The 24,849-nt window shown below is 39.2% G+C and overlaps 1 protein-coding gene across 6 annotated transcripts in view; it reads right to left on the bottom strand.

The window, feature by feature from the left end:
- Cdk14 (cyclin dependent kinase 14) overlaps nucleotides 1–24,849 on the bottom strand; it is a 587,756-nt gene that overhangs the window by 204,639 nt on the left and 358,268 nt on the right. For all 6 annotated transcript variants that reach the window (XM_052720087.1, XM_052720086.1, XM_052720089.1 and 3 more), the window contains one exon: nucleotides 9,442–9,535. In XM_052720087.1, coding sequence (XP_052576047.1) covers nucleotides 9,442–9,535 — 94 coding nt within the window. The remainder of the gene's footprint in view (nucleotides 1–9,441; nucleotides 9,536–24,849) is intronic.

The raw sequence follows: 24,849 nt of genomic DNA, 5'->3' as shown, positions 1-24,849 counted from the left end.
GCTTTGACAAAAGGGAAATAAAAAATAGGAGTCTGAACAGACTGTTGGCAGAATATGTCTCCTGACCAAGTTGTTTACCAGCCTCACAGGATTTAAGGAAAAGTGAGACAGCCAGAGTGGCAATCCTAAAAAGTGGTCTGATTATTTCCACTACTCCTCCCTCCTGGAATTAGGGTCTTCTGGACTTTGGGAAGGATGTATATGACTGCTTTGCCCAGTAGAGAGTTACTCTGTGACTTCTGAGGCCGAGTAAGAGAGAGGCAGTAGCTTCATTTGCTTCTTTGGTGATTACCACCCCCCCACCCCACCCCACCCCCCACACAAAAACACTCTCAGAGCCCAAGCACCGTGTGTGAGGATGCCCAAGCTAGTCCAGAGGTAGAGAACCTTGGAGCTACCCAAGACCACAAAGAGAGACAGAAGGGTTTGGCCAGTCTACCTGCTCCAACCTCTGCTCAGTCCAGCACTAGCCATGACTTCTATCAAATCCCAGAACTTCCCAGGCAAGCCCTCACTGAATTACTTACCCCAAAATAGGAAAGATGCATCTATGAAATTATTAGTATTAATTAAAACTAAGTATTGAAACACAGTTTTAGGTTGGTTGCATGATGAGACACAATTGGAATAGTGAGGTAGCTTCACACCAACAATATATCCCTGTATTGACAAAATGGTAACATATTCATTATTTTATATTAATATATTTACTATATATTATATTTATATGTAATATAAAATGGGAATATATTAGTTTAAACTAAAAAATCATTGTTAAATACTACTAACCTGTGGGAGCCCACAGAGGTTTCCTAGTGAGATCTGAGCCTGCTTTACCTGGCAGGGCTGCGTAAGAGGATGATTGGATGATGGGCCTGGGTACCAGCTGTTTGGAAGGGTCTACACATGGCTGTGTCTAGCAAGGGGGAGGTCTTTTGCCCCTCCCCTTGGCACTGTTATAAAAAGCCTTTTGAATAAAGTTCTGGGCCGGTGGATAAGGATCCAGACCCTCCCAAGGATATCCTGTGTTTCTGTCATTTTTCTCTCCCCTCTATCCTATCTAAATCTCTGATTCCTCACTCCTCAAGAGTACCCTGGGTAAAAAGGTAGGTGCAGGTTCCCCACACTAACCACAGCCAGGAACTACAAGCAGGCAAGGGGGCGATCACAGTTATAAAAATGACCATATTAATAAGAAAGTAAACAAGCTATTATTTAGAAATTGGAAATAAAACCATTTCTGTTTCTATAACAATAACTCAAATCAATAAAGGACCTCAAAAAGTGGCCAGCAACTGTGTCCTCCCTTGGTCACTTCATAGTCACAAATTATCACCTGTTACTGTCCCTACAGTGAGAGAGTCTTAGACACCCTGTCAGCGTCGCCCCAGTTCACACGGCCTGCTAGCCCCACACCCCTCCCTTCATTTCTAGGAACCTGAGACTGTACTGCATTTTTCACTGTTCTCTACAGCATCAGCATCTTCCTTTCTGGGCACCGTCTCCGCTCCCCACTCTCTCTGGCTTTTTGTGAGGCCGTGCTTTATCAACTATGCCTTCCTTGATCTTCAGCGTCATTTACAAACACCCTAACCTACATCATTTAAAAATAGTGATGATGTCACCTCAGCCAGGGAAGCAGGTCAGGGCCTTGCTCAGCCATCACCAGAGAAGCTTCTTCCTGCAGCAGATGGGAACAAATACCGAGACCCAGAGCCAAATGTTATGCCGAGAGTGAGAGACCTTGGAACATTCAGCCCTACACAGGATGTCTCCATGAAATTCTTCCCCCAAAGGGCTCAGGGAACTTCATGGAAGAGGAGGCAGAAAGAGTGTAAAAATCCAGAAGGGATGGAGGACACCAAGGAAACATGACCCTTGAAATCAACAAGACTGACACACACATATGAACTCACAGCGACCCAGGCAGCATGCACAGGGCCTGCACGGGTCTGCACCAGATGGGGTCCTAGAGCTGAACACAGAAGTAGACACATGCCCCATCCCTAACCCAAGAGCAATCTCCAATTAATAACAACTTACAAATGAAAATTTGGTTTCCTCCAAGGGAGTCTCACTGGGGAAACAAACTGCACTTAAGGGTAGCTGTGTGCCCAGCAGTAAACGGCCAGTATGAAAATGAACTCAGCAGCATCTGTGAAGGTTCCTTGTCTCAATGTCATGTCAAGACTTTTTCTTTTTTATTTTAAATTTTATTTTATTTTAAAATTTTATTTTAATATATAATATTTTATTTTATTATACATATATTTTCCTCTCTTTTTGACATACAAGTACTTTGTGGATATATTATGGGTTCCAGTTTATGGTGTTTTCCGGGATTCCTGAGTGTGTGAATGCGTGGGTCCCGTTCTTGTGCCTTCTCTTGGGCTCTTTTCCTTTTCTTTGTGTTGCCCTATTCTAATGTGATAGTTTCTATTTTACTTTGTTATTGTCCCTTAAAGCCTGCTTTTTTATAATGAGAGACAGAAAGGGAGTGGATCTGGATGGGAGGGTCAGTGGGTTGGAACTGGTAGAAGTAGAGGGTGGGGAAACCATAATCAGTATATATTTTATGAGAAAAAAGTTTATTTTCAATAAAAGGAAAAATATTTATGATGTATCATAAAACACATGAATATTGACTTAAAAGTACCTATAGGGTAACATCAACCCTCTCTACTGACCCATCTCTCAGAGATGGCTATCTTTTTCAATTTTTTATAGTCTACTCACATAATAATTCCCCTGTAACCTGGCTTTATCACTCTAGCATCATAGAAGTATTTGCTCAGAAGCTACAAACATGGCCTTCTTTAGCAGCTTCATTAACCTCAATGTAGACTGGAGACAGGGGAAACCCTTCAGGTTCTAGTTCTGGCACAGTGAGCTCAGGCTTGCTCTGCTCTGGGCATCCGTCATCTGTTCTCCCAGACAGAAACATCTCTCACTTCCTTCTCTCCATGCTAGCTCTCACGGTGAGCTAACTCAGAAGCCCTTACGGCCAAGCTTCTCATAATTTCAGCTTTGCAAAGTCTCTTTGTTGATTCGGTTTCATGTTTGATAATAATCTATACAAGACCCGAGGGATTCACACACAGCAAACATCCTGAGGGGAAAACACTTTAGTAAAGCAGGTCAAAGCAGTAAGAGTGTCTGGACTCACTGGATTATGAGGAAGAATGGCCTTAATTTAACAGACTTGTTCTTGAGAACTTTCATTTTAATGCTGTGGTCATGAGCTATTCCTTCGGCCTTCAATACTCACATCCCTAGCATCTTTATGCCTTCCGCCCACTACCTCCAGTCAATAAGTGCCATCTTCATAGACAGCACCTGAACATGGTGAGAAAGCCAGTGTCTCTCACAGCAGCAATGAAAGATAGATCTGCTTGTTTCCTTACGGATGATCTTCTCTTGTGGGAATGAAATTTCACCCAGCACCCTACCCTAGAGCTAAGCCATCACCTCCTGTCTTTCTCCACATGCCCACCCCCTTGTTTCCATGTCTATCTTCAGCCCTTGTTCTTCCTTCAATATACAATAAAACCTCTCCTAGAAATGTCTTCTTTAAACATCCACAAGCCTGAGGCCTATTCTTATAATATCATATATTTTTAGAATTAAAAATTTTGGTCAACAAGAGGTAAATGCATTTAACACCAAGCGTGATGGTCATACACAGCAGAAAGAATTGACTCCAAAAAGTTGTCCTCTGACCTCCACATGTGCCCTGTGACATACACACACACACACACACACACACACACACACACACACACACACACACACACACACACACACACACACACACTTGAATCCTGAATGGCACATATGCTGGTGAAGGGGAATATTTTAATCAATGTACCCATCAAACAACGTAAAGTAGGTTGACAACTAGGAGGTGAAATTCCGCTGCCGGCCAGGAGCCCTAGCAGGCAGAGGTGAGGGAGCCTTTCGGGTTCATCAGCATTCAAAGAGGGGAGACAAAGAACAGGCCTGGAAAACAGAACCATGTGCCCCTCTGTCACCACTGCTGTACTCTGGGCCAGGAGCCACATAAACCCTGGAGCATCTGCCCAAGTTTCTGACAGCTGTGCATGTACCCTCTGCCATTTGCTCAGCTGTTTTGAAGTGAGAGACGCATATTCCCAGGGCTCTACTGTGTGGGCTTCTTTTTCAAGCCGGAACAATGTGTTCAGAATACAAATTCTTTTTATTAGTTCTGATTTTTCTCACCCACCTAAATGAACGTATCTTCTGCTTATGTTTTGCAGCTAATGGAGGTGAACAGAGCACACCATGTTATATTTGAAAACAGGCAATGCTGGAGAATGAAAACAAATCACTCTGCCTGTCTATCAGCAGAGCAAGCTGCTCCTTAGAGAACTTGCTCTTTAGTCCCATGCAACCTCACTTGGTTTGAATAGCTCTCCAACAAATGCTACCACCTTTGTGTCTTGCATATGGGCATCATGAATGCAAGGAAAATGATTCGATTTGAAATTGCAGATTGTAGCAACAGCAGCTCACTTTGTATACCAACATGGTTATAGTGCTCTGAAAACAAATTAATTACACTTGTTTAAAATGTAACCAGCTTTCTCCTACCAAAAAAGGGAAGTACAAAGGAAAAAAAATAGAAAGGCGTTCACTAGCTGGTCTTCGCTGCCTTGCACATTTTTAATAAAGATATGGTATGTGTGAACTAATTAAATTTTAGGTTACAAGTTATTAATTTAATGCTTCAAGGTTATTAACCACTTTTGTATACACAGTTTACAGGAAAAAATGAATGTACTTAATCTCAGAATTAAGATACTAAACAAACCAAATAATCTCATGTTTCATGACTTTCAAAGTTGATTGTCTGCTTGGCAATGCTTTACTAGAGCCCACATATACAACTGCCACTTCAGAAAAGAGGTTTGGCAGTTTCTAGTAGATTTAATCCCCATTTAATAGCCTTCTTATTTAGGCCAGATATGAAAGGTCACTGAGGAAAAGCATTTTCCGCATTGATTCAACCATACTGAATTTGTCCAATATCCTGAGAGTGGATCACAAAGTTCTGAGTGATCACTAAGTCCAAAGAGTAGATCACAAAGTTCTGAGTGATCATTAAGTCCTGAGAGTAGATCACAAAGCTCTGAGTGATCACTAAGTCTTGAAAGTGGCTTCTTAGCATGTTATACAAACCCACTGGCAAATAACAACAATCCAGAGGAGATTATAAAATATTTAAGATTATAACATTTGACAACCGAAGTTCCTAGATGTTAGTTTGATTTTGACTAATTTTTCAGGGCAAAGTGTTTGGTCATTCAATTCTGAAGCAGCAATCTTCCACAGAAAATGATCTTCAGCTCTTAACGATCAAAGGGCATTTTATCTTAAAGAGCATTATGTACATCAAGTATCTATGGGAAATGAAACAATTATTGTCAGGAGTCACAATGGTTATCTGCATTCACAGGTCTCTGTGCTCTAAGAAGAGCGAATCATGTCTTGGTACATCAATAATCCCATGGGAAATTTGTAATGATTTATTTCCCTGTCTTATTAAAAGCCTAGCCAGGGCTCAAAGTCTCTGGATACCCATAAAATTAGAAAAGCATTGCCATAAAATTAAGAAATAGGAGCTAAATATCCATACAGGAAGAGAGCCAACAAATGCTCTCTGATATAAATTATTTGCATTACACAAACATTTCCAGGAAGAATTGCTTTGTGAAACTCATTTTCTTAGTTCTATTGATATAACATATAACTCATTCATATCACTATTCAGGTTTTCTAAACTCATCCTGAATATACAAAAAGAAACTAATCCTTTTTATGTTTTCTCATTTATTTATTTATTTATTGGTTTTTGAGATAGGGTCTTGCGTAACAGACTGGTCTTGAACTTGCTACATTGCCAAGGCTGGCCTTGAAATCCTGATTCTTCTGTTTCTGCCTCCCAAGTGCTGAGGTTCAAGGTTATACACCTGACTTTCTTATTTTAAATATAAGAAAGTATTTTTTAACATGAAACTAATTAAAAAATTTGGAAAGGTTATATAATTATTGTTTGAAAGGATTCAGTATTAAAAGCTAACTAGAAATGTAAGAAATTAGTCTCAAAATATAACTGAGTGATATAATGACTATACTTGGGTATTAAACAAATCTGACAGCTAATTATTTAGATATGATTTAGCATGATATAGATAATATATAAACTATACATCTTTAAAATGATTTTTTCAATTGTTTTATACAATTACAAAGTATGTAGAAATGCTCATGGAGAAATGGCTCAGTGAAAAGATTTGCTACATGAACTACTTAAGTTTAGGTTTCCAGAAACCATCTAAACATCAGACAGGCACACTGGCATTCTTATAACTCCAGTCTCAGAAAATGGAGTCAGGGCATCCAGACTAGCCTTACTGGTGAGTTCTGGGTTTGGTTAAAGCAACCTGCCTCAAAAGAATAAGATGGAACAGAAATCCAGAAAGACTCCAATATCAAATCTGGCCCTCCACACTGAAATGAGTACATCTAGCATGTATACATACACATGCACACTCAAGCATCCTCACACATGTGAATATGCACACACATCATATTTATAAACAGACAAAAGGAATAAAAGGAAAAGAATTCTTATGGATATACTGTCTAAAATAATTCAACGAAAGTGAAGAGTATAGAAAAAGGAAATAAAAATATATTTATAAAAATTATACATGTGGCTGGTAATGAATGCATAGCTCAGTTGGTAGAGTAATCGACCAACACATGAAGCCCTAGACTCCATCCCAGTGTTGCATAAACTAGGCATGGTAGGCCACATCTATCACTCCAGCACTTGAGAGATGGGGCAAGAAGATCAGAAGGTCAAGGTCATTCTCATCTACATGAAGATTTTGAGGCTATAAAACCTAAAACAGTAACAACAACAAAACTAACTGGGCTGGAGAGACAATAAGTGGTTGAAAACACCTATTCTAGAGGATTCAGGTTTGATTCCCAGCATCTACATAGCAGCTTACAACTATCCAGAAATCCAGTCCCAAGGAATCCAACACTCTCTTGTGACCTCTATGGGCACCAGGAAATCACATGGTGCACAGACAGACATGCAAGCAAAACACTCATACACTTAAAATAAATACCACCCCAAAAGCTCAATATTATATAATTTGTTTCCTACATAATCTACAGGCCTAATCCAGTGAAATGAAAAATATAAGAGATTTTATTGAGTAAAAAGGGATGAGGAGCTTTGTGTGTTTAGATAAAGCAATGGATATATAAGAATAGTCAACAAATTTATGAAATTTGACTTTATTACATTAAGGTTTTTTCAATTCTAATAATTAGTCTTAATAGGGATACAATGTAGTTTCTAGTAGCCTTTTAAAAAATAATGGATTAGATATGTAAATAGCGTCTCATCCATATAGTGAAACATTCTGTCATTAAAAATGATGACATGGTTCTGAATTTTCTCCAATGAAGTCTTAGTTATATATTATGAAATGAAAATGGGACCTACAAATGGTAGACAATACATGATTAAATTCTTAGAGCACATATAAAAATTCAATGGCATATATATACCAAAACACTAAAGTGATTTTGTGTGAGTCATGTCATGGCGGCATGGAGGTAACACTCAGCTTCTGTACCTTTGAACAGTATGGGGATTTTCCATTATGAAAATGCATTATTTTGTAATCACGAGAGTCCATTTCAGCATTGCAGCCATAACTTCTAATACAATTGAAAGAAACAGATAAAGATAACCTCCAGGAGAAAGAGAAAATCCAACACCACAACTCTTTGAAGACTCAGTCAGTGACTCTTCTATTCGTCCATCTGCCATCGTACAGCAGCTATGTGATAGGGGACACTGCGTGAGGGAACCATAGTCTTTTCTCATCATTTCACAGCTGACATGGAGGGGAACACAACAGTGACAGTCTCAATCTATGCACAGCACCCCCCCTGTCATTCTTCTATTGAAAAGGAGAGCCCACATCTCTAGAATGAATGACAATGCATCTCCCGACACAGTCTACACTAAAATCCACCTCAGTGGTTTCACAAGAGAGTTTTGTAAGTAAGGAGAAGTATGGAAATAGGAGTTATCAGAATGTGCTTAGTTTAAATACTTTTTCTAGATATTATTTTGGGTTTTAAATAACGTACTTCTGACTACTGACAAAAATCCCACTGAATGAAAGAACTTGATATGAAAAGGATGTAATGAGAACAACCCATGCTTACTGTGTGCTAGGCATTTAGAAGCATTTCTTATTCCTAAGTCAGTGATTCCTCAAAGTGACCTTCGAGAAGAATTCCTCTCTCATCTTTGAGGGAACAGCTTCAGAAAGTGAGTAATACCCTGTCCAAAGCCACCAAGATAAAACAAGACAGTACAGGATAGATACAGACAAGCTGCTTCAACACAACAATTTTGCCAAAACTCAAGATACAACTTTTTTTTTTTTAACAAGAAATTAAAATTATAGGAAGATTGCCAAAATATTAGTGAGAGTTCTGGTACAGCCTTCCCTCAGCTTCTCTTGTTTAAGCTCTACCCAGTGCATTTGTACCAAATAAAAATCCACATCGGTCCAAGGACATTACTAAACCCCATACTTCATTCGGGTTTCACTGGTTTTCTCTATTGTGTTCTGCTGATCCAGGGATCCATCCATGAGACCATATCACTCTGTGCTGTCACATGCTCCTAGCTTCCCCCTGGATTATAAGAGTTTTTCAGACTTCCCTTGTTTTTTATGACAATGACAAGTTTTGAAGAGTATGAGTAGGGAATTTTGCAGAATGTCTTGCATTTTGGTTTCATAGCCAGAGTGGACTTACAGTTTGAGGAAGAAGATGATGGGAGCGACACATCATCTTCCTCACATCATCTCAAGGAAACATGCCACCATGTGACTTCTCATAGACTAGAACAGTCTCACAGACCTGACTGAGGTGACTTTTGCCTGGCTGTTTCCTCTGCAAGGTCACCATGTCCCCTGCACTTCCCATTCTCCACATTCAATATTACAGATGACAGTTATCAGTGGAAGCCTACTGTGCAGGCATGGAGGGAAGTGTCTAGATGAGCTCCATCTTCTTGGAAGTTGCCCAATCTCTACATACTTTATTTGGAACCATTATGCCTGGATGTTAATTACAGCCCATTATTCTACACTACTTCTCTTATCTCTCTCATTCTTACTACGTTATCATTTTATTCACATATGATAATTTAAAGGCACACTTGTCAATGAATAATTCCTTGCCACTTAAAGGCAAAAAAATGTTATAATTAGATGTGACAACAATGGACAACTATGTTTTAAAATATTTCCAGCAGATCATTAAGTAACTAATTAGAAACATGTTTTTCTGAGAAGCACTTTATACAGAACTTACCAGAAATATTCGTTCAAGTTGATCCTGAATGTCTTTCATTCCTGGAAATGCAGCAACTCCTTGGATCATCTCAACAAAGATGCAGCCAACTCCCCTGAAGAGAAAAGAATCATTAGAAAAACTTCAATAACTCTGTTTAGAAACACAAAGCAGAGATTAAAATGTCCCCACCCCAGGAAGAGGCAATGAATAAACAACACTCTCCATGATCAACCAAAGCAGTGAGGCAACACCTAGACCCACACTCTGCACCCCACTTTTTCTACTGCTCCGAAAGGACTCTAAACATGTGCAGCCACCCTGACTCTGAAAATGATAGAAACCAATCAAGAAGCAGGCTTCAGTGGTCCCCTTATACTTGCAGGTCACAGGTGAGAAAGTCCTTGGCTTAACATAGGGAAGGAAGCCTCTGTGGTCCTTTTCCAGTTCCCTTCCCTGATGTTTTCACAACTCATAATGGCCTGTACTTTCAGCTGCTGGTGGTTCTCAGTGCACTCTGAATCAGCATCATCTGGGAAACTTTTAAAACCCACAAATGCTCTGACCACAAACCCCAAAGCTTCTGCCTAGGCTACTGAGATGGTTCAGGGCATCTACACACAGAGTTGCTGAGCTAGATTTATCGACTGTCAAAGAGAAATGCTCATATTGCTTCACTACCTAAAACATCGTCTCTTTACCTATTTGCTCTTGAGTGCTAAATCCAATTCAGCCTCTGTAATCCTGGGTCAATGTCATCTCCTCCAGGAAGCCTTCCATAGACTTCCTAGCAGACAAGACAGTTCCCCCCCCCCATGAGCTTACTAGTCATACCCTTTCTTAATGCATCCATCATCCAATGAGCTCAACCTTGCCACCTACCTGAATTGCCGTGCTCACAGCACCTATCCATAGTACAGGCAAACAGCTAGTCAAATGCTGTGCTGAGATTTGGGAGAACAAGTCATTTGGAAGAAGATGGAAACTGGAATAAACCAGAGAAGTCACACTAATGGCAAAGAACTAGTACAGAACTCTCATTCCTGCACCTCTGACCTAACCTGGTTCCTGCCTGCAGGAGACCAGGATGTGCAGACAGCTCTCTCTACTTCATGATCATTCTCTATGATTTGCAATGCCTCTACCTTGAACATCTTTAGGTTCCCTGACTCACCATACCATGTCATTTTTTTCAAATGCTGCATTTACTTCCATCTAGGGCAAGCAAACAATGGGATCTTTAACCTACGTCAGAATCCCTTGGGGTAAGAGACAGACCAGTGACTCACTTCTGTCCAGCTGCTCCAGTTGTTATCACAGTTGTGACCAACGCTGTTCTGAGTTAAAGTCAAATGCTAGTAGGAATGCCTTTCCCACAATGCATGCCACATAACTTTAGCTTAAACACACACATAAGGATATATGCTGCCAAAATGACTGCACAAAATCCCACATTACATCATTAAAACAATTTCACTTGGGGAATGAGAATTTGTTTCGTATCATTCTAGACAGATGGAGTTCAGATGTCTGATTACTTCTACTTAAAATGTTAGTATGGTGGTTTTCTAAAATTTTTCTGTCGAGAATTCTTTCCAAGAATATTGACCTGAGTTTCCATTGTCTTCTTATTTAAACTCACATTACACATTGTGGATTTGGAATATCCACACCTTCCTGCTTGTACATAAGAATAAACTCTCTGTTCTCTGCCTTTGTCTTTCATATTGCCCCCATACCCTGCAACACTGACTATGAGGAGTTTCAGCAGAAGCTAACAACATTCTATCTGTGCAGAACTGAGCTGGCTGGTGGGATGGGGAGGTAACAGTTACTCTGTCAGAACTGCCTACAGAATTTCTTTTACAGCTACTTTTCTTAGTTTACATCATCTCCAAAATATGATACTTAGAAGATAAAACTACACTCCAGTTCTATTCAGTTGGAACAAAATGATACAGTTACTCTGTAGGCTTTTAACCACTTGGCTGGCTAAGGGATTTGGACTTTCATTCCTAAAGGATATATCTGATGACATCATCTTTCTCAAAGACACTGAAGGGTACGCTAATGACGTTGAAAGAATTATACTTAGTGGCCATATAAAAATTATAGTGCACAAGAAAATAAAAAATAGAATTACACAATAGAATTAGACAATTATACTTAGTAACCATATAGAAATTATAATGCACAAAATAGAATTACACAATAGAATTACACAATTATACTTAGTGACCATATAGAAAGAGAATGCACAAGAAAATAAAAAATTGAATTACGCAGTGTATTAGTATTACTAATGCAGAGGAATTTGTTTTTACTGAAACTGCCAACCAGTAACAAAAGTCCTTCAATTTTACATGAACGAACCACTCTGTGTGCCCTTCTCATTCTCTGCTCCATTAGTTCTGTGACCCTTCAACAGGCTGAGCAAGCTTGCTGCACCAAATGGTCTGCTGAGGTTAACCATCACACTTAAGAAATGATGCTGTATAGGGATAATGGTCCTCTTTGCCAGTTCTTATAATGATTACCTACTGAGTCTAAATTCTTCATTAAGAATAAGATAGGCAATACCAGGGAGATGGCTCATAGTATTTATTCTGCATGCATGAAGACATGAGTTTAAATCGCCAGCATACATATACAAACTCGGGCATGGCCATGCATTCCTGTAAGCCTAGCACTGTTGGGGCTGAGACAGAAGGAGGATTGCTTGTTGTTGTTAGCGCTTGTTGGTCAGCAGTCTAGCTCCAGGTTATGTGAGAGACCCTGTTTCACCCAATGTCCTCCTCCAGTCTCCACAGGGAGGTGCACCTGTATACATGCACACACAGCACATGAAGACACATACACACTACAAAGAAAGAACACAGTCTGGTGTCCAAACGTTCAACAAGAATTTCCACATAAAACCTGAGGAAAATGTTAAAAAAAGAGAATTCTAAACACACAAAAGAACAGAGTCAAGCACAGCTTCTTGGTAGCAGCATTTTCTTGGGTAGGCTCTGTTTGCTAGTGGCAAGCAGAGGCATGACTCCTTTAAGACACGGCTTCCTGGTTCGTGCATGGCCAGCTCTTTTGGGAGGTCCTGCTATGGAGTACTTAAATGGGGTTTGTGGGCAGAGGGCTGCATACTACTTGGTGGCAGGATGGACCCAACAGCTTCCCAAAGTTGAGACATTAAGCATGACTCTTGCAGGTACCTCTGCCATAAAACTAGACTCTCAGGAAGCCAAGGATTGGGGCAGAGACAGCCACCAAAGCTTACACTTTAGTCTTAGCCTGCTTAGAAGTTTAAAGACTCATGTGGTCAGAAAAATATAGAGATATGCAGTAAAGACAGATTTAGAAGAAAAAAAACACCTCTAAAAGGTTTACAATGTGCTTAAAAATATACAGAGGCTTGGGAGAGAAAAGAGAAGGTATGAACAGTCAAAAAAGAGATACACAGTTTTAAAATAATAAAGTCCTAAAAGAGTGAGTAAAGTAATATAAAAAAAGGCCACATAAAGATGAAAAATATACAAAGAGTCTGGATACTGTAAGTTATTATGTTGTCTTTAAATATTTTGACTGCTAATGAGCAAATGATAACTGCTGAGAGACATTCAATTATGAAAACTGCTATATTAAACCAACCTATATATTTAAAAAATGTCCTGACTTCAAAATTTAAGTCAAGGGATATGTTGTGTTGGGGAAAAGGTTCTGCTTTTATTTCCACAGGAAATGAGAGGCTATGGATTCATTCTGGGTTACGAAAAGTCAAGGAAGAGCCCCTGAAAAATCTCCAGTGGGAGAGGATGGCACAGATGACTCAACATTTCAGAGTGCCTCTGTTGCAGTTTCCTCTGAGTTCTGCATCCAGAGCAGCTTCAAGGCAGCTGGCTGAGATGATCCAGCCTCACAGAATACTCCAGCCAGGACTTGACCATAATCCTAAATTCTCTCAGGGTCCTCCAAAGATTACCAGTGCCCCCAATCAGTAAGAAGTAGTCTAAAGAACTATGCCCAGATTCCCAAAAATAAATTATGAATGTTTGTCATCATTTGGGGGGTGGTGGTTACAAGTTGTTATGGATAATGGTCAGGAAAAAAAGCTAAACAAAGGAGATTAGATTCAGAGATCTTATTCTGAAAAGAAAAAGGGGGAATATAAAAATGGTAGGATAAAAGGGTAAGTTATTGAATCTTCTTTAATCCAAAAAGCAACTATTAATCTTAAATATTTTACATTAGTATGGATTTCAGTTTATCGATAAAAATTTAAAGTTAATTTTGTTATACCACATGTATATTTCTACTCTTGTTTAAGATATTAGGTTTATGCAACTTATTTAAAAATGTAACATATAATTAAGAAATAGATTAATAGTCATCTATAGCAGTCAAACTTATAGTCATGTTAAGTATGTTTTCAAGGTCATACACAGATATATTTAGACAGATGATCTTCAGACACTTCAAAGATATATAGATTATGACATTTGATATGTTTAATAACCTAAGGCTTTTCATGATAGTGAGACACATCTGCTCCTAGAAGCACCAATCTATTTCAGAGAAGATGATGGGCATTGAAAAAACTCCATATGGAATTTATTTTCTTTATGGTAAAAGCTAGTCATATGGGCAAACAAACTGTCCTTGCCTTAATTACTGATAGTTACTGTCCAAACTGGGCCAGCAGAATGCAAGAAAAGTGACTGCTGAACTTTGCCAAGACAAGGTAAGACAGTCCTTCAAAATTTCCTGCTTCAATAGTAAAGTCTGTCAGACATGCTAGGCCTGTAGGTCAGAGTTGGATGCCCCAATATTGAAGAGGAATTTTGCGGGACTGCCTAGGCACTCACCTTGAGGTCCCTGTCATTAGGTAACATTTCCCCTTCTTGGGTCTTTGATGGAGTTGAAGACTAAATAGTTACAGTTTTCCTTATTTATAATAGAATGTAAGTTAGATACAAAACTTTAAACTCACCAAGATAGATAATTAAGTATTTTCTCTATTTTTGCCAAATGCAAATGGATTAGATAGTGTTACTGTAATTATTACTTAATAACTGTTTTTGTTGTATATAATCTTACTGTGTTTAAGTTAAAACCTTCCTTTTTAATTAGACAAAAAGGGGAAATGCTGTGGAATAATTCTCATGTACACTGTAAAAATTTGTCACTCAAATTAGTTTAATAAAACGCTGATAGGCCAGTAGCCAGGCAGGAAGTATAGACAGGGCGACTGAACTAAGAATGTTGGTAAGAGGAACGGCAGAATCAGGAGTCACCAGCCAGACTCACAGGAAGAAGGCTGAGAATGTTGTAGTTAGAAAAGGTTGCAAGTCACATGGGTAAACATAGATAAGAGTTATGGGTTAATTTATGTGTAAGAGCTAATTAGTAGTAAGCCTGAGTTACTGGTGAAGCATTTACAATTAATGTAAGCCTCTGTGTGGTAATTTGGGAAGCACAGTTTGGTGACAAAGGCTCAGCTAATAGGTTTCACACGATTCAATTTACTGAAACCCGACTTTAGGATTACGGGTTTCAGAAAACGGGTTAAGGTAACTTGACACAGTCAACCAGGTCTCAACACACAGCTTTCAAATTTTTGATACTCATGTTTTACAAATTTAATTTAAGTCATCAGTATGTGGATGCTTTTTTTGAGTTACAATGCAAAATAGGCGGGGCGGTGGTGGCGCACGCCTTTAATCCCAGTACTTGGGAGGCAGAGGCAGGCGGATCTTTGTGAGCTCCAGGCCAGCCTGGGCTACAGAGCAAGATCCAGGAAAGGCACAAAGCTACACAGAGAAACCCTGTCTCAAAACAACAACAACAACAAAAATGCAAAATAGTAGATTCTAGTTAACATCACTACCCAAAATACATGGGGGCTGGGGCTCCAGCCCCAGCAGTTAAGGGAACATACTGTTTATTTAGGGGACCTGCATTTGGTTGCATCACCCAAACTGTCTGGCTCACCGCTGCCTGTAACTACAGCTCCAGGGGCACCTGAAGCCTCTGGTTTCCACAGGCACTATGCTCATGTGTATAGGCACTCCCACCCCCACATACACTAACTAGAAACAAAATATATTTTAAAAATTTAAAATAGGAATTAAAACATAATTGATCATTCTTTGCCATAATGAGCAATGAAAGTATCCTTTCAGGCCTGGATATAATTTGGTAGTATTCACTGTGAAGAAGGAATGCGAAATTAGGCATAAAAATAGAGTATAAAAATGAACTCAAATAAACTTAGTCAAAAAAAATTACATGATTTTAGATGCTGAAAACTAATCTACAGTGTGGGAATAATCAGCATTAATCTTGAACTGTCAAAGAAAAACTGCTCTATTCCTCTCTCCAGTTTGATTGGGTAATCTACAGTAAATTCATAATACCTTTAAACATCTTTAAAAAATCCATTTCCCCTTTCTTCTCTTCCTTCCTTTTTTGTTTGTTTTTGATAGTGCTGGGTTCAAAGTCAAGCCCTGGTATTTATCAGGCAAATGGACTATCTCTGAGATATACCCCAGCCCAATACCCTTTCTTCTCTCATCCAATTTGGTGCTACAGATCAAACCCAGAGTCTTTCACATGCTAAGCAAGTGTTCTACTACTGAAATCTACTCTGATCCAGTAATATCTCTTTATAATAAGATAATAAAAAGATGATTTATACTTTTCTCTATCATGTGACATTAATTTCTTTAATAGTTTAAGAAAAAAAGTGTTTTTTTTTTCCACTTCACTACTCATAGGTAAGGTCAAATAAAATTTAAGGATCATTGGCAATTTTAGGAAAATTATATCACATTCCCATACACAAACATGACAGTTTTACTATAGCATATGTTACACAGCTCCATAGGATGATGTAGAACAGTATCTGAGGACATACTACACTCGGTGTGGAAGGCTAGAGGAGCTGGAGCCTGAAGGTTAGAAGGGCTACAGAGTTTGAGCCTGTTGGATTATGGGATACAGGAACAACATGGGTTTGGGCATGGGGCATTCCAGGCAGAGGAAACAGAATCTAGTAAGTGGGGAATCTTGAGAAAACTAAGTGCTGTTGATATCGCTCTGTGTGGAAAAGTGGAAGAAAGGGGATAGAAACAGCCAGAGGTTCTGGACGTAAATAGCAAATTATGGTCCTTTAACATCTTTGAGATCTGCTGCATATGACATTTAAAATGTTTAAGTTTTTTGCAGTGAATCATGACCATACCTAACAGTGAACTTTGAAGTCTCCAAAAGCAGGATGGGGCCCCATACGGCAATTCTATCTACACTACAGTAACACCACTAACCTGACCCATACAACCTAAAGAACAGCTTTGGAGTACAAACTGCTCAGGACAATTTCAAGGTAGCTAGCCGAGATCATCCAGCTTCAGAGACTAGTCTAGCCAGGACTTTCCCATTACACAAAGACTGGATAAAAAAATAAAACAACTAGCTCTCCCAGGACTTGACAATTACCTCTCTTTTTTTTTTTTTTAGGATCTCCAAAAGATGCTACCACCCCCAGACAGCAGGAAGTAATTTTAAGAACATGACACCTATATTCCCAAGAGGTGGGGTGGGCAGTTTTTGGTCATTCAGTGGGTTATGGATATTTGTTTACCATTTAGGGGAGTTGGTTATAAGCTATAGGAGGGTTGGTTACAAGTTGTTATTGGTATAGTCAGGAAAAAAGCTGAGCAAAGGAGATTAGATTCAGGGATCTTGTTCTAAAAAAATGGGGGGGTGGTAATAGAAATAGAATAAAAGGGTAGATTATTGAATCTACTTTTAAACCAAAATAGCAACTGCTAGTCCTAAATATTTTACATTGGTTTGGGTTTTTGTATATTGATACAAATTTGAGGTTATTTTTGTCATACTATATATATATATATATGTATATATATATATACATATATATATATAATAGAAATGATAGGATAAAAAAGTGATTATTGAATCTATGTTTAAATTAAAAAAGCAACTACTAGTTTTAAATATTTTACATTGATATGGATTTTTGTATCTTGATACACATTTAAGGTTATTTTTGTTAGAACATATTGTACAAACTTGGAGTCATGTTAAGAATGTTTTCAAGGTCAAAGATATATTTTAGATAGGCAGGTGGTCTTCAAATACTTCAGAAACCTACAGAATATGGTATTTAAGATGTTTTTTTGTTTGTTTGTTTTGTTTTTTTTGAGACAGGGTTTCTCTGTGTAGCTTTGCGCCTTTCCTGGGACTCACTTGGTAGCCCAGGCTGGCCTCGAACTCACAGAGATCCGCCTGGCTCTGCCTCCCGAGTGCTGGGATTAAAGGCGTGCGCCACCACCACCCGGCAAGATGTTTTAATAACATAAAGTTTGTGTTTGTTTATTTTATGAAATGAGACATGTCTTTTCCTGGCAGTACCAACCTACTTCAGAGAAGATGATGGGCATCGAAGAAACTTCATATGGAGTTTACTTTCTTTGTGGCAAAAGATAGCCACTGGGCAAGAAACTCCACTTGCCTTGACTGCTGACAGTATGGTGTCCAAATTGGATGAGGAAGACAGAAAAGAAAGTGACTGCTGAACTTTGCCAAGACAAGGCAGGACAGCCCTTCAAAAATTCTGCTCCACAGAAAACTTTGTCAGGTATTCCAGGCCTGCAGGGCAAAGATGGATGTTCCAATGTTGCAGAACCTTGAGTGACTGTCTATGCAGCCAGCAGTTTCTGTCATTTCTTAATTTTGGAAGTTGTTTTCTCTGCACTTCCTGTTTATTCAGGTAATATATCCTTCTCAGGTCTCTGATGGAGTTGAAGACTAGATAGTTATGGTTTTCCTTGTTACCAGTCTCAGAAAAGAAAGTCACTAAAGAGGTGAAGAGTGTATAAGGTTGAGAGACATAAAAACTTAGGGTTGGTACTGCAAGTTAAGATAGAAAGTGAATTAGGTATAATACTTTGGACTCACCAAGATAGGAGAGATAATGAAGTATTTTCTCTGAATTTGTCAAATGCTAATGGACTAGACATTGTTAATGTAATTATTTCCTTATATACTTTAATATAGTCATTGTATTTATTGTATATAGTTTTTCTATGTTGGTTAAAACCTTCGCTTTTTATTTAGACAAAAAGGGAGAAATGCTGTGTGATATTTTCTTTGTGTTCTGACAAATACAGCTTGCCTGGAGATCAGAGGGCGGAGTTAGCTACTAGTTAACCATAAAAGCTGAGCGGTGGTAGCTCATACCTTTAACCCAGCACTTGGGAGGCTCATGTCTTCAATCCCAACACTTGGGAGATGGAGACAGGAAATGATAAGGTGGGTAGAGACAGGACCTCTGCCCTTTTGGTCTAAAGATTCATAGAGGTGAGAAGTCTCTAGTGGCTGCTCCTCTGCTTCTCTGATCTTTCAGGTTATTATCTGATATGTGACTCCTGGTTTTTATGGATAAGACTAATTAGGTTCATGCTTCCAGAGGTCAAATTTATTTCTACAACATTTTTGTTTCACTCCTCAGCTAGAAACTCCTCCCCCTTCTTCTACTACTCTCAGAGGAAGAAACTTGACAGTTGGACATATCAACAGATATTCAATTTGTGCTAATTAAGAAATCACAGAGGGGCTGAAGCCATGGCCCAGTGGTTAAGAGCATTGGCTGCTTTTCCAGGGGATCCAGGTGCCAGAGGAATCAGGGTTCTACTCCCAGCAACCAAATGACAGCTCACAACTGTCTGTTAACTCCAGTTCCAGAGGATCTGATACCTTCCTCTGGCTTCCACAGGCACTGTATACATGAGCTGCACAGACATCCATGCAGGCAAAATATCCATATGAATAAAAACAAAATAAACAAATAAATTAAAATTTAAAAGGAAATAAATGACATAACTTTCAAGGGAGATCCCATTACAATCACTAGTTGTTACTTCACCTCACTTTTCTCAGTTCTAGAACAATTTCAGTGAGGACAGTGTGGGCTCCTTGTCTGGATGGGTGGGGCTAGGGTATGTGTATATAAAATAATGTAAAGGCCCATGTGCCAACTCTTGCGTGCTGTGGATTTTCATGTGGTTTCTGAGAAAAGGAACCATTTAATTTCCTCACAGATTTATTTACTTTCTTGGTATATTAAAACATATAATAATATATAATTATAGATGATATATAAAGATAATACATAAATAATATGATAAATATTATATATCTATAATGTGTTATATATTATATTGTTTATTGTACATTATACGTTATATATGATATACACATACACATATATGACATGATGCTCTGAAATAGGTGTGTGTAATAGCAAAATCTAGCTAATCTACATCTGTATTATTTCACACACCTATTTCCGTGGTGAGAAAACTTGATATTTACACTCAGTATTCCTCAGTAATCCACTGTAGTGCCATCAACCCATCACCATGTTAGTGGAGAGGTCTCTGGATCACACCTCTCTGTCACTGTGCATCCTTGATCAACATCCCTTGGTTAAAGATGAGTAAATTACTAACAGCTGAGGAACAGAGAAAATACAAAGAGGGATGCGCTTCAAAAACCAGTTTTGTGAAGATTTCATCTCAAAATGGTAGGCTTCGGAGTTGGTTAGGAGTGAGAAAAGACTTTTTCTCCATGACCTATTATTGTTACAAAGAGTTTTTGTTTTCTGTTTAGAAGATGTGGGGAGAAAAATATCTCACTTCTTGAAAACATTAGTATTTATTTTATAACATAAATGCTGAGAGGCATCTATTAAATTGAATTTTGTTTGTAAATGTACAATTTCTGGGATCTACGATTCCAGGAGAGTTTTTTTTTTTTTTTTTTTTTTTTTTTTGGTTTTTCGAGACAGGGTTTCTCTGTGTAGCTTTGCGCCTTTTCCTGGAACTCACTTGGTAGTCCAGGCTGGCCTCGAACTCACAGAGATCTGCCTGGCTCTGCCTCCCGAGTGCTGGGATTAAAGGCGTGCGCCACCACCGCCCGGCGAGTTTTTTTTTTTTTCTATCTGCCTATACTATGCCTATACCCTCCATCACTGACCCTTTGTGTTGATAAGGGGGGTCCATTGTTTTTATACTATACCTTACGACTTTTCCTCCTTGTACTAAATACTGGAGACTGGAAACATATACAGCCCTTTTGCTATTTTTGTCCTATCATGAAATACACAAAGTAGACTAGCCTTATAAAAAAACGAGAGAGAGAGAGATTTATTTACCTCCCAGTTAGGGAAGTTAAAAGTCCAAACAACAGGTACAAGTTCTAGAGAGGGACCCTGACCTTGGCTGCATCATCTCATAGTGAAGCAAGAGAAGAAGATGGGAAAGTAGGGGGATATGAGAAGGAAAGACCCTAGGGTCTGGTTAGAGACCTCTCAACAGCTGCTAAGTAGGAATTCCAGCACAGTAAACAACTGCTTAGGGCCATGCTTCCAAGCCAAAACCCTTAAGTTTTCTAGAAATCCCACCAGCAATCCCTTGTGCAACCTCAACAGCTTCTGGTTTTATTTTATCAGATTACAATCTGATCCAAAATGCTCTGCCCATCAGAACAAGAAGGACAAGACCGGAGAGGGGGGGCGCTTCTCAGCAACCTATTGAGATGTAACTGAAAGCTACGCAATGACATCTATAACTAATGCTCAGACACTTTCAACTGTGGAGGAGCCCACACCCTTGCCTATGTCACATTCTTCCATTTCTCTTAACTCTCATGTTTAAACTCTGTTAAAAAACATATTTGTTACTAAGCTGCAATTCTCACTTGAGGAGCTCATAGCTATACTTGGGTAGGTTGCATTCTGTCCCTGAGCATCTTTGTCTCTCTTGATCCTTGTGTTTAATTATATAACCAAATTCCAAAACTGGATGGAATAGAGTGAGGTTACCCAAACCACCTACTGATATGCATTCTGAAATACCTGTTTATTAAAGCACTGATTAGATTTTATGTTGTATGTGGTGGCATAGGCCTACACTCCCTGCACTTGCAAGGCTGATCCGGGAGGATCATGAGTTCAAGTCCAGTCTAGGCTACACGATGAGACCCTATCCCAAAACAAAGGAAAAAATTAGGTAGGACTACCTAATCATATTTGTCACCCAGCATATTTGATTCCTAGCATAATATAAATGGTAATCTCTGAAAGAAAGGAAACATAGTACTTATACATTATTATTTCTCTACTTTACATTAATCTAATTTTGATATTAGCACAAACAGTTAAAAAACTAAAACAGTGTTTTCCCCTTCAATAAATTTCAAATCAAGTATTTGATTCAATCTCAGTAAACAATCAGAAAGACTTTAACATTTTACAGTATGGTCTAATTCAGAATTGAAAATGTTACATATTTTGTTTCTACTTTTATCTATTAGCAAACATTGATATTTCTTATGTGGGGGATCTTTAAAGGAGAAGTGAAGATTTCAGTGTCATGTGGCTGGGTTTATCTGCCAAGGCCAAGAGGAATCCTGACCAAGCAGGGCCTGTGCCTTTTCTGTGCAGAGGCCTTGGGGACCCACTGAACCGCCATGTCACAGCAGGGAGAAGCTGCACCTTTGCATGTGGGCTTTTCCAACTGCAAGCTGCAGGAGGCCCCCAAATCGGTCCAGATACTTATTCACAGCAATCTAGAATGATCTACGGCTTCAAACCTTTGGGAAAAGCACTTCAGACCAAGACAAGGAGGCAAGCAGATGAACAAGCCCAGAATTCAGTGCAACTTTATCGTCTTGCCTTTCTGCTTTTCAACATCATGTCAGCACCCTTAGCCCATATGTCCATCCAAAGCATCATGGGAAGAAGCTTTGTCAAATGTGTATGTTGGTCTTGGGATCCTATCAGAACCTGGATTCTGGCTTACCAGGTGAGGGCTGAGGTGAGATTCTGAATTTCTAACAAACTCCTAAGTGATGAGGGGTGGTTCTTCAAGTCAGACACCGAAAAGCAAGAATCTAAAATAATCTTCATAATTCTGTTTTGAAAGCAGTTTGGGTGAGTCTATACATCCTGTGAACATGTATTAGAGCTGTGGCTGAAGAAACAACAAACAATGGACTAGTAAACTAAATTAGGTTAAATGTGAAGCAATCTAAATTCAACACTAACCCAGAAAGCTTCCTCGTTAATTAACCTAGCAGGTAATTTTATTTAGCTACGGTTCGCTGAAATATACCATTATCCAATAAAAGCTGGGTTTATTTTATGCACCAAGGTGACCATATATTTATCCCACTTTTCTCTGAAGAAATGTATCTACTTGCAAAACGGGCCAACTTCTGCTCTCCAGAAGACCAGCTTATAAAAGGCCAAAAAGAAAAAGGGGAAAAATCAACTTATTTTTATTATACCCTGTAAGAAGAAAATTTCTTATACATCACAGATGTGATCTTTTCATCTTGGCATTCTGTCGTTGAAAAGTGAAAGATTAAAAAATGACACTTCACCATGCCCTTGGTGGGTACTATGGGACTGAATTGATTAAAGTGTCACTCACCATTTACTGTGGTTAGCGCTTCATTAGGCACCGAAAGGCACAATATATCTTTGTCAAATACTTCTATGGAAAACTTAGCTCTCAGGCCATGGAAATAAAAAGCCCTAGACTGTGAGGAAAATCTCTGTGTGAAAAATTCAATTCCATACAATAGAGTTTTAGTAAAAAGGACAACTTGGCATTACATTTCCAAACATTTAATAAAATTATGCCTCTAACAAGATGTATTTACATATTAAGCAAATCAGAATAAGAATTAAGCAAAAGTAAAGAATGGGTTCTGAAGAGTGGAGTTTCAGGTCGACCCTGGAGGGGTTTTGTGGGTCTCAGACCAGAGTCCACATATGCAGTTAAGAGCAACAAGAAACAAGGGCCCCATCGCACCCAAGTGCCACGTGCTCCATATGCTCCAACGACAACTTCCCTCATATATGTTCAAGAACATGTACATGTCTGTATTTTATCAGTAGTATTTTTAATCAAGTGAAAAAAATATTTTGGTTTTCTTGTTTCTTTTTAGTTTTCTGTTTAGCATCTCAGAGTTCCCAGCCATAAATCCAAAAATCACTGAAAACCTTGCCTGTCCTGGGAAACAGTCAAGCTCTCAGTTGTTCTAGTCCGAGAATTCTTCTTAACTCTGGGCACTTGCTCTTCCTTCTCTGTCCTCCTTTTCCCCCACTAGTTTCTAGGTTGCTACCTGACATGTCTATCCACAAGAGCTAGCACTTTATGTCCTAGTGATTCCTTCTTCCAGGTAAGCACCCAGCATTGCCAACTTAGAAGGATGGTGTGCGGGACAGTTTTATGTCTACTTGATACAAGCTAGAGTCATCTCAAAGGAGGGAACCTCAATTGAGAAAATGCCTCCATGAGATCCAGGAGTAGGGCCGTTTCTTAATTAGTGATCAATGTTGGAGGGCCCAGCCCATTGTGGGTGGTGCCATCCCTGGGCTGTGGTCCTAAGCTCTATAAGAAGGAAGGCTGAGCAAGCCAGGGGAAGTATGCTAGCAAGCAGCACCCCTCCATGGCCTCTGCATCAGCTCCTGTCTCCAGGTTTCTGCCCTGTGTGAGTTCCTGTTCTGACTTTCTAACCCTTTCCTCCACAACTTGCCTTTTGGTTCTGTTGATTCATCACAGCAATAGTAACCTAACTCAGATAGACAGCTTTCTTAAGTTAAGCTGGGGATGACCACTGGGCAATGCCTTTGTGCCTCCACTTCTGAGCACTCTCCAAGGATAGATTTTTTACCCTTTCCTTCAGAATTACCACTGTGCCAACTACATTCTTGTGTAATAATGCATGATCTTGAATGCAAGGTGGACGTTCCTCATTTGTGAGGCCAGCACATGGACTAGTAAAACATTCAGAAAATGCTTTTTAAAAAGAGTGAGTTGATCGATGAGTCAATCAATGACATAAATGAGTCTGAAGAGACAAAGGAGATTATGGTGATATTTTATTTGTATTAAAATGTTATTTGTATGTTAATAAATAAAGTTGCCCGGGGGTCAGAGCTATTAGCAAGCCATAGGAAAGCAGGGCAGTGGTAGCGTACGCTTGTAATTCCAGCACTTGGTAGGCAGAGCTGGGTAAGTTTCTGTGTGTTCAGGGATACAGCCATTATTGGATACACATGCCTTTAATCTTAATACCAATCATGGAAAACCTGGAGGCCTATACAGACAGGCTGTGAGGAGGCGGTCATGTGGTTGGGTTTACAACCAATGAGAAGGCAGGACAGGAACTCTATATAAAGACTTTAACACAGGGGTAGCTCTGGTTCGGAGAGGTAGGACCACCGCAGGAGGAAGGGTAAGGTTTTAGCTCTTAGCTCTGACCTCTTGGCTTTCTTCTTTGCATTGGTTCTGTGTTTCTTATTTAATAAGAAGGTTGGATACATCTACAGTAGATGTC

Source organism: Peromyscus californicus, unplaced genomic scaffold (genome assembly GCF_007827085.1).
Source record: "Peromyscus californicus insignis strain IS unplaced genomic scaffold, ASM782708v3 Scaffold_6__1_contigs__length_162567912, whole genome shotgun sequence".
NCBI lineage: Eukaryota > Metazoa > Chordata > Mammalia > Rodentia > Cricetidae > Peromyscus > Peromyscus californicus.
The sequence above is the reverse complement of the archived record's forward strand: the minus strand, read 5'-3'. Positions and strand labels throughout refer to the sequence as shown.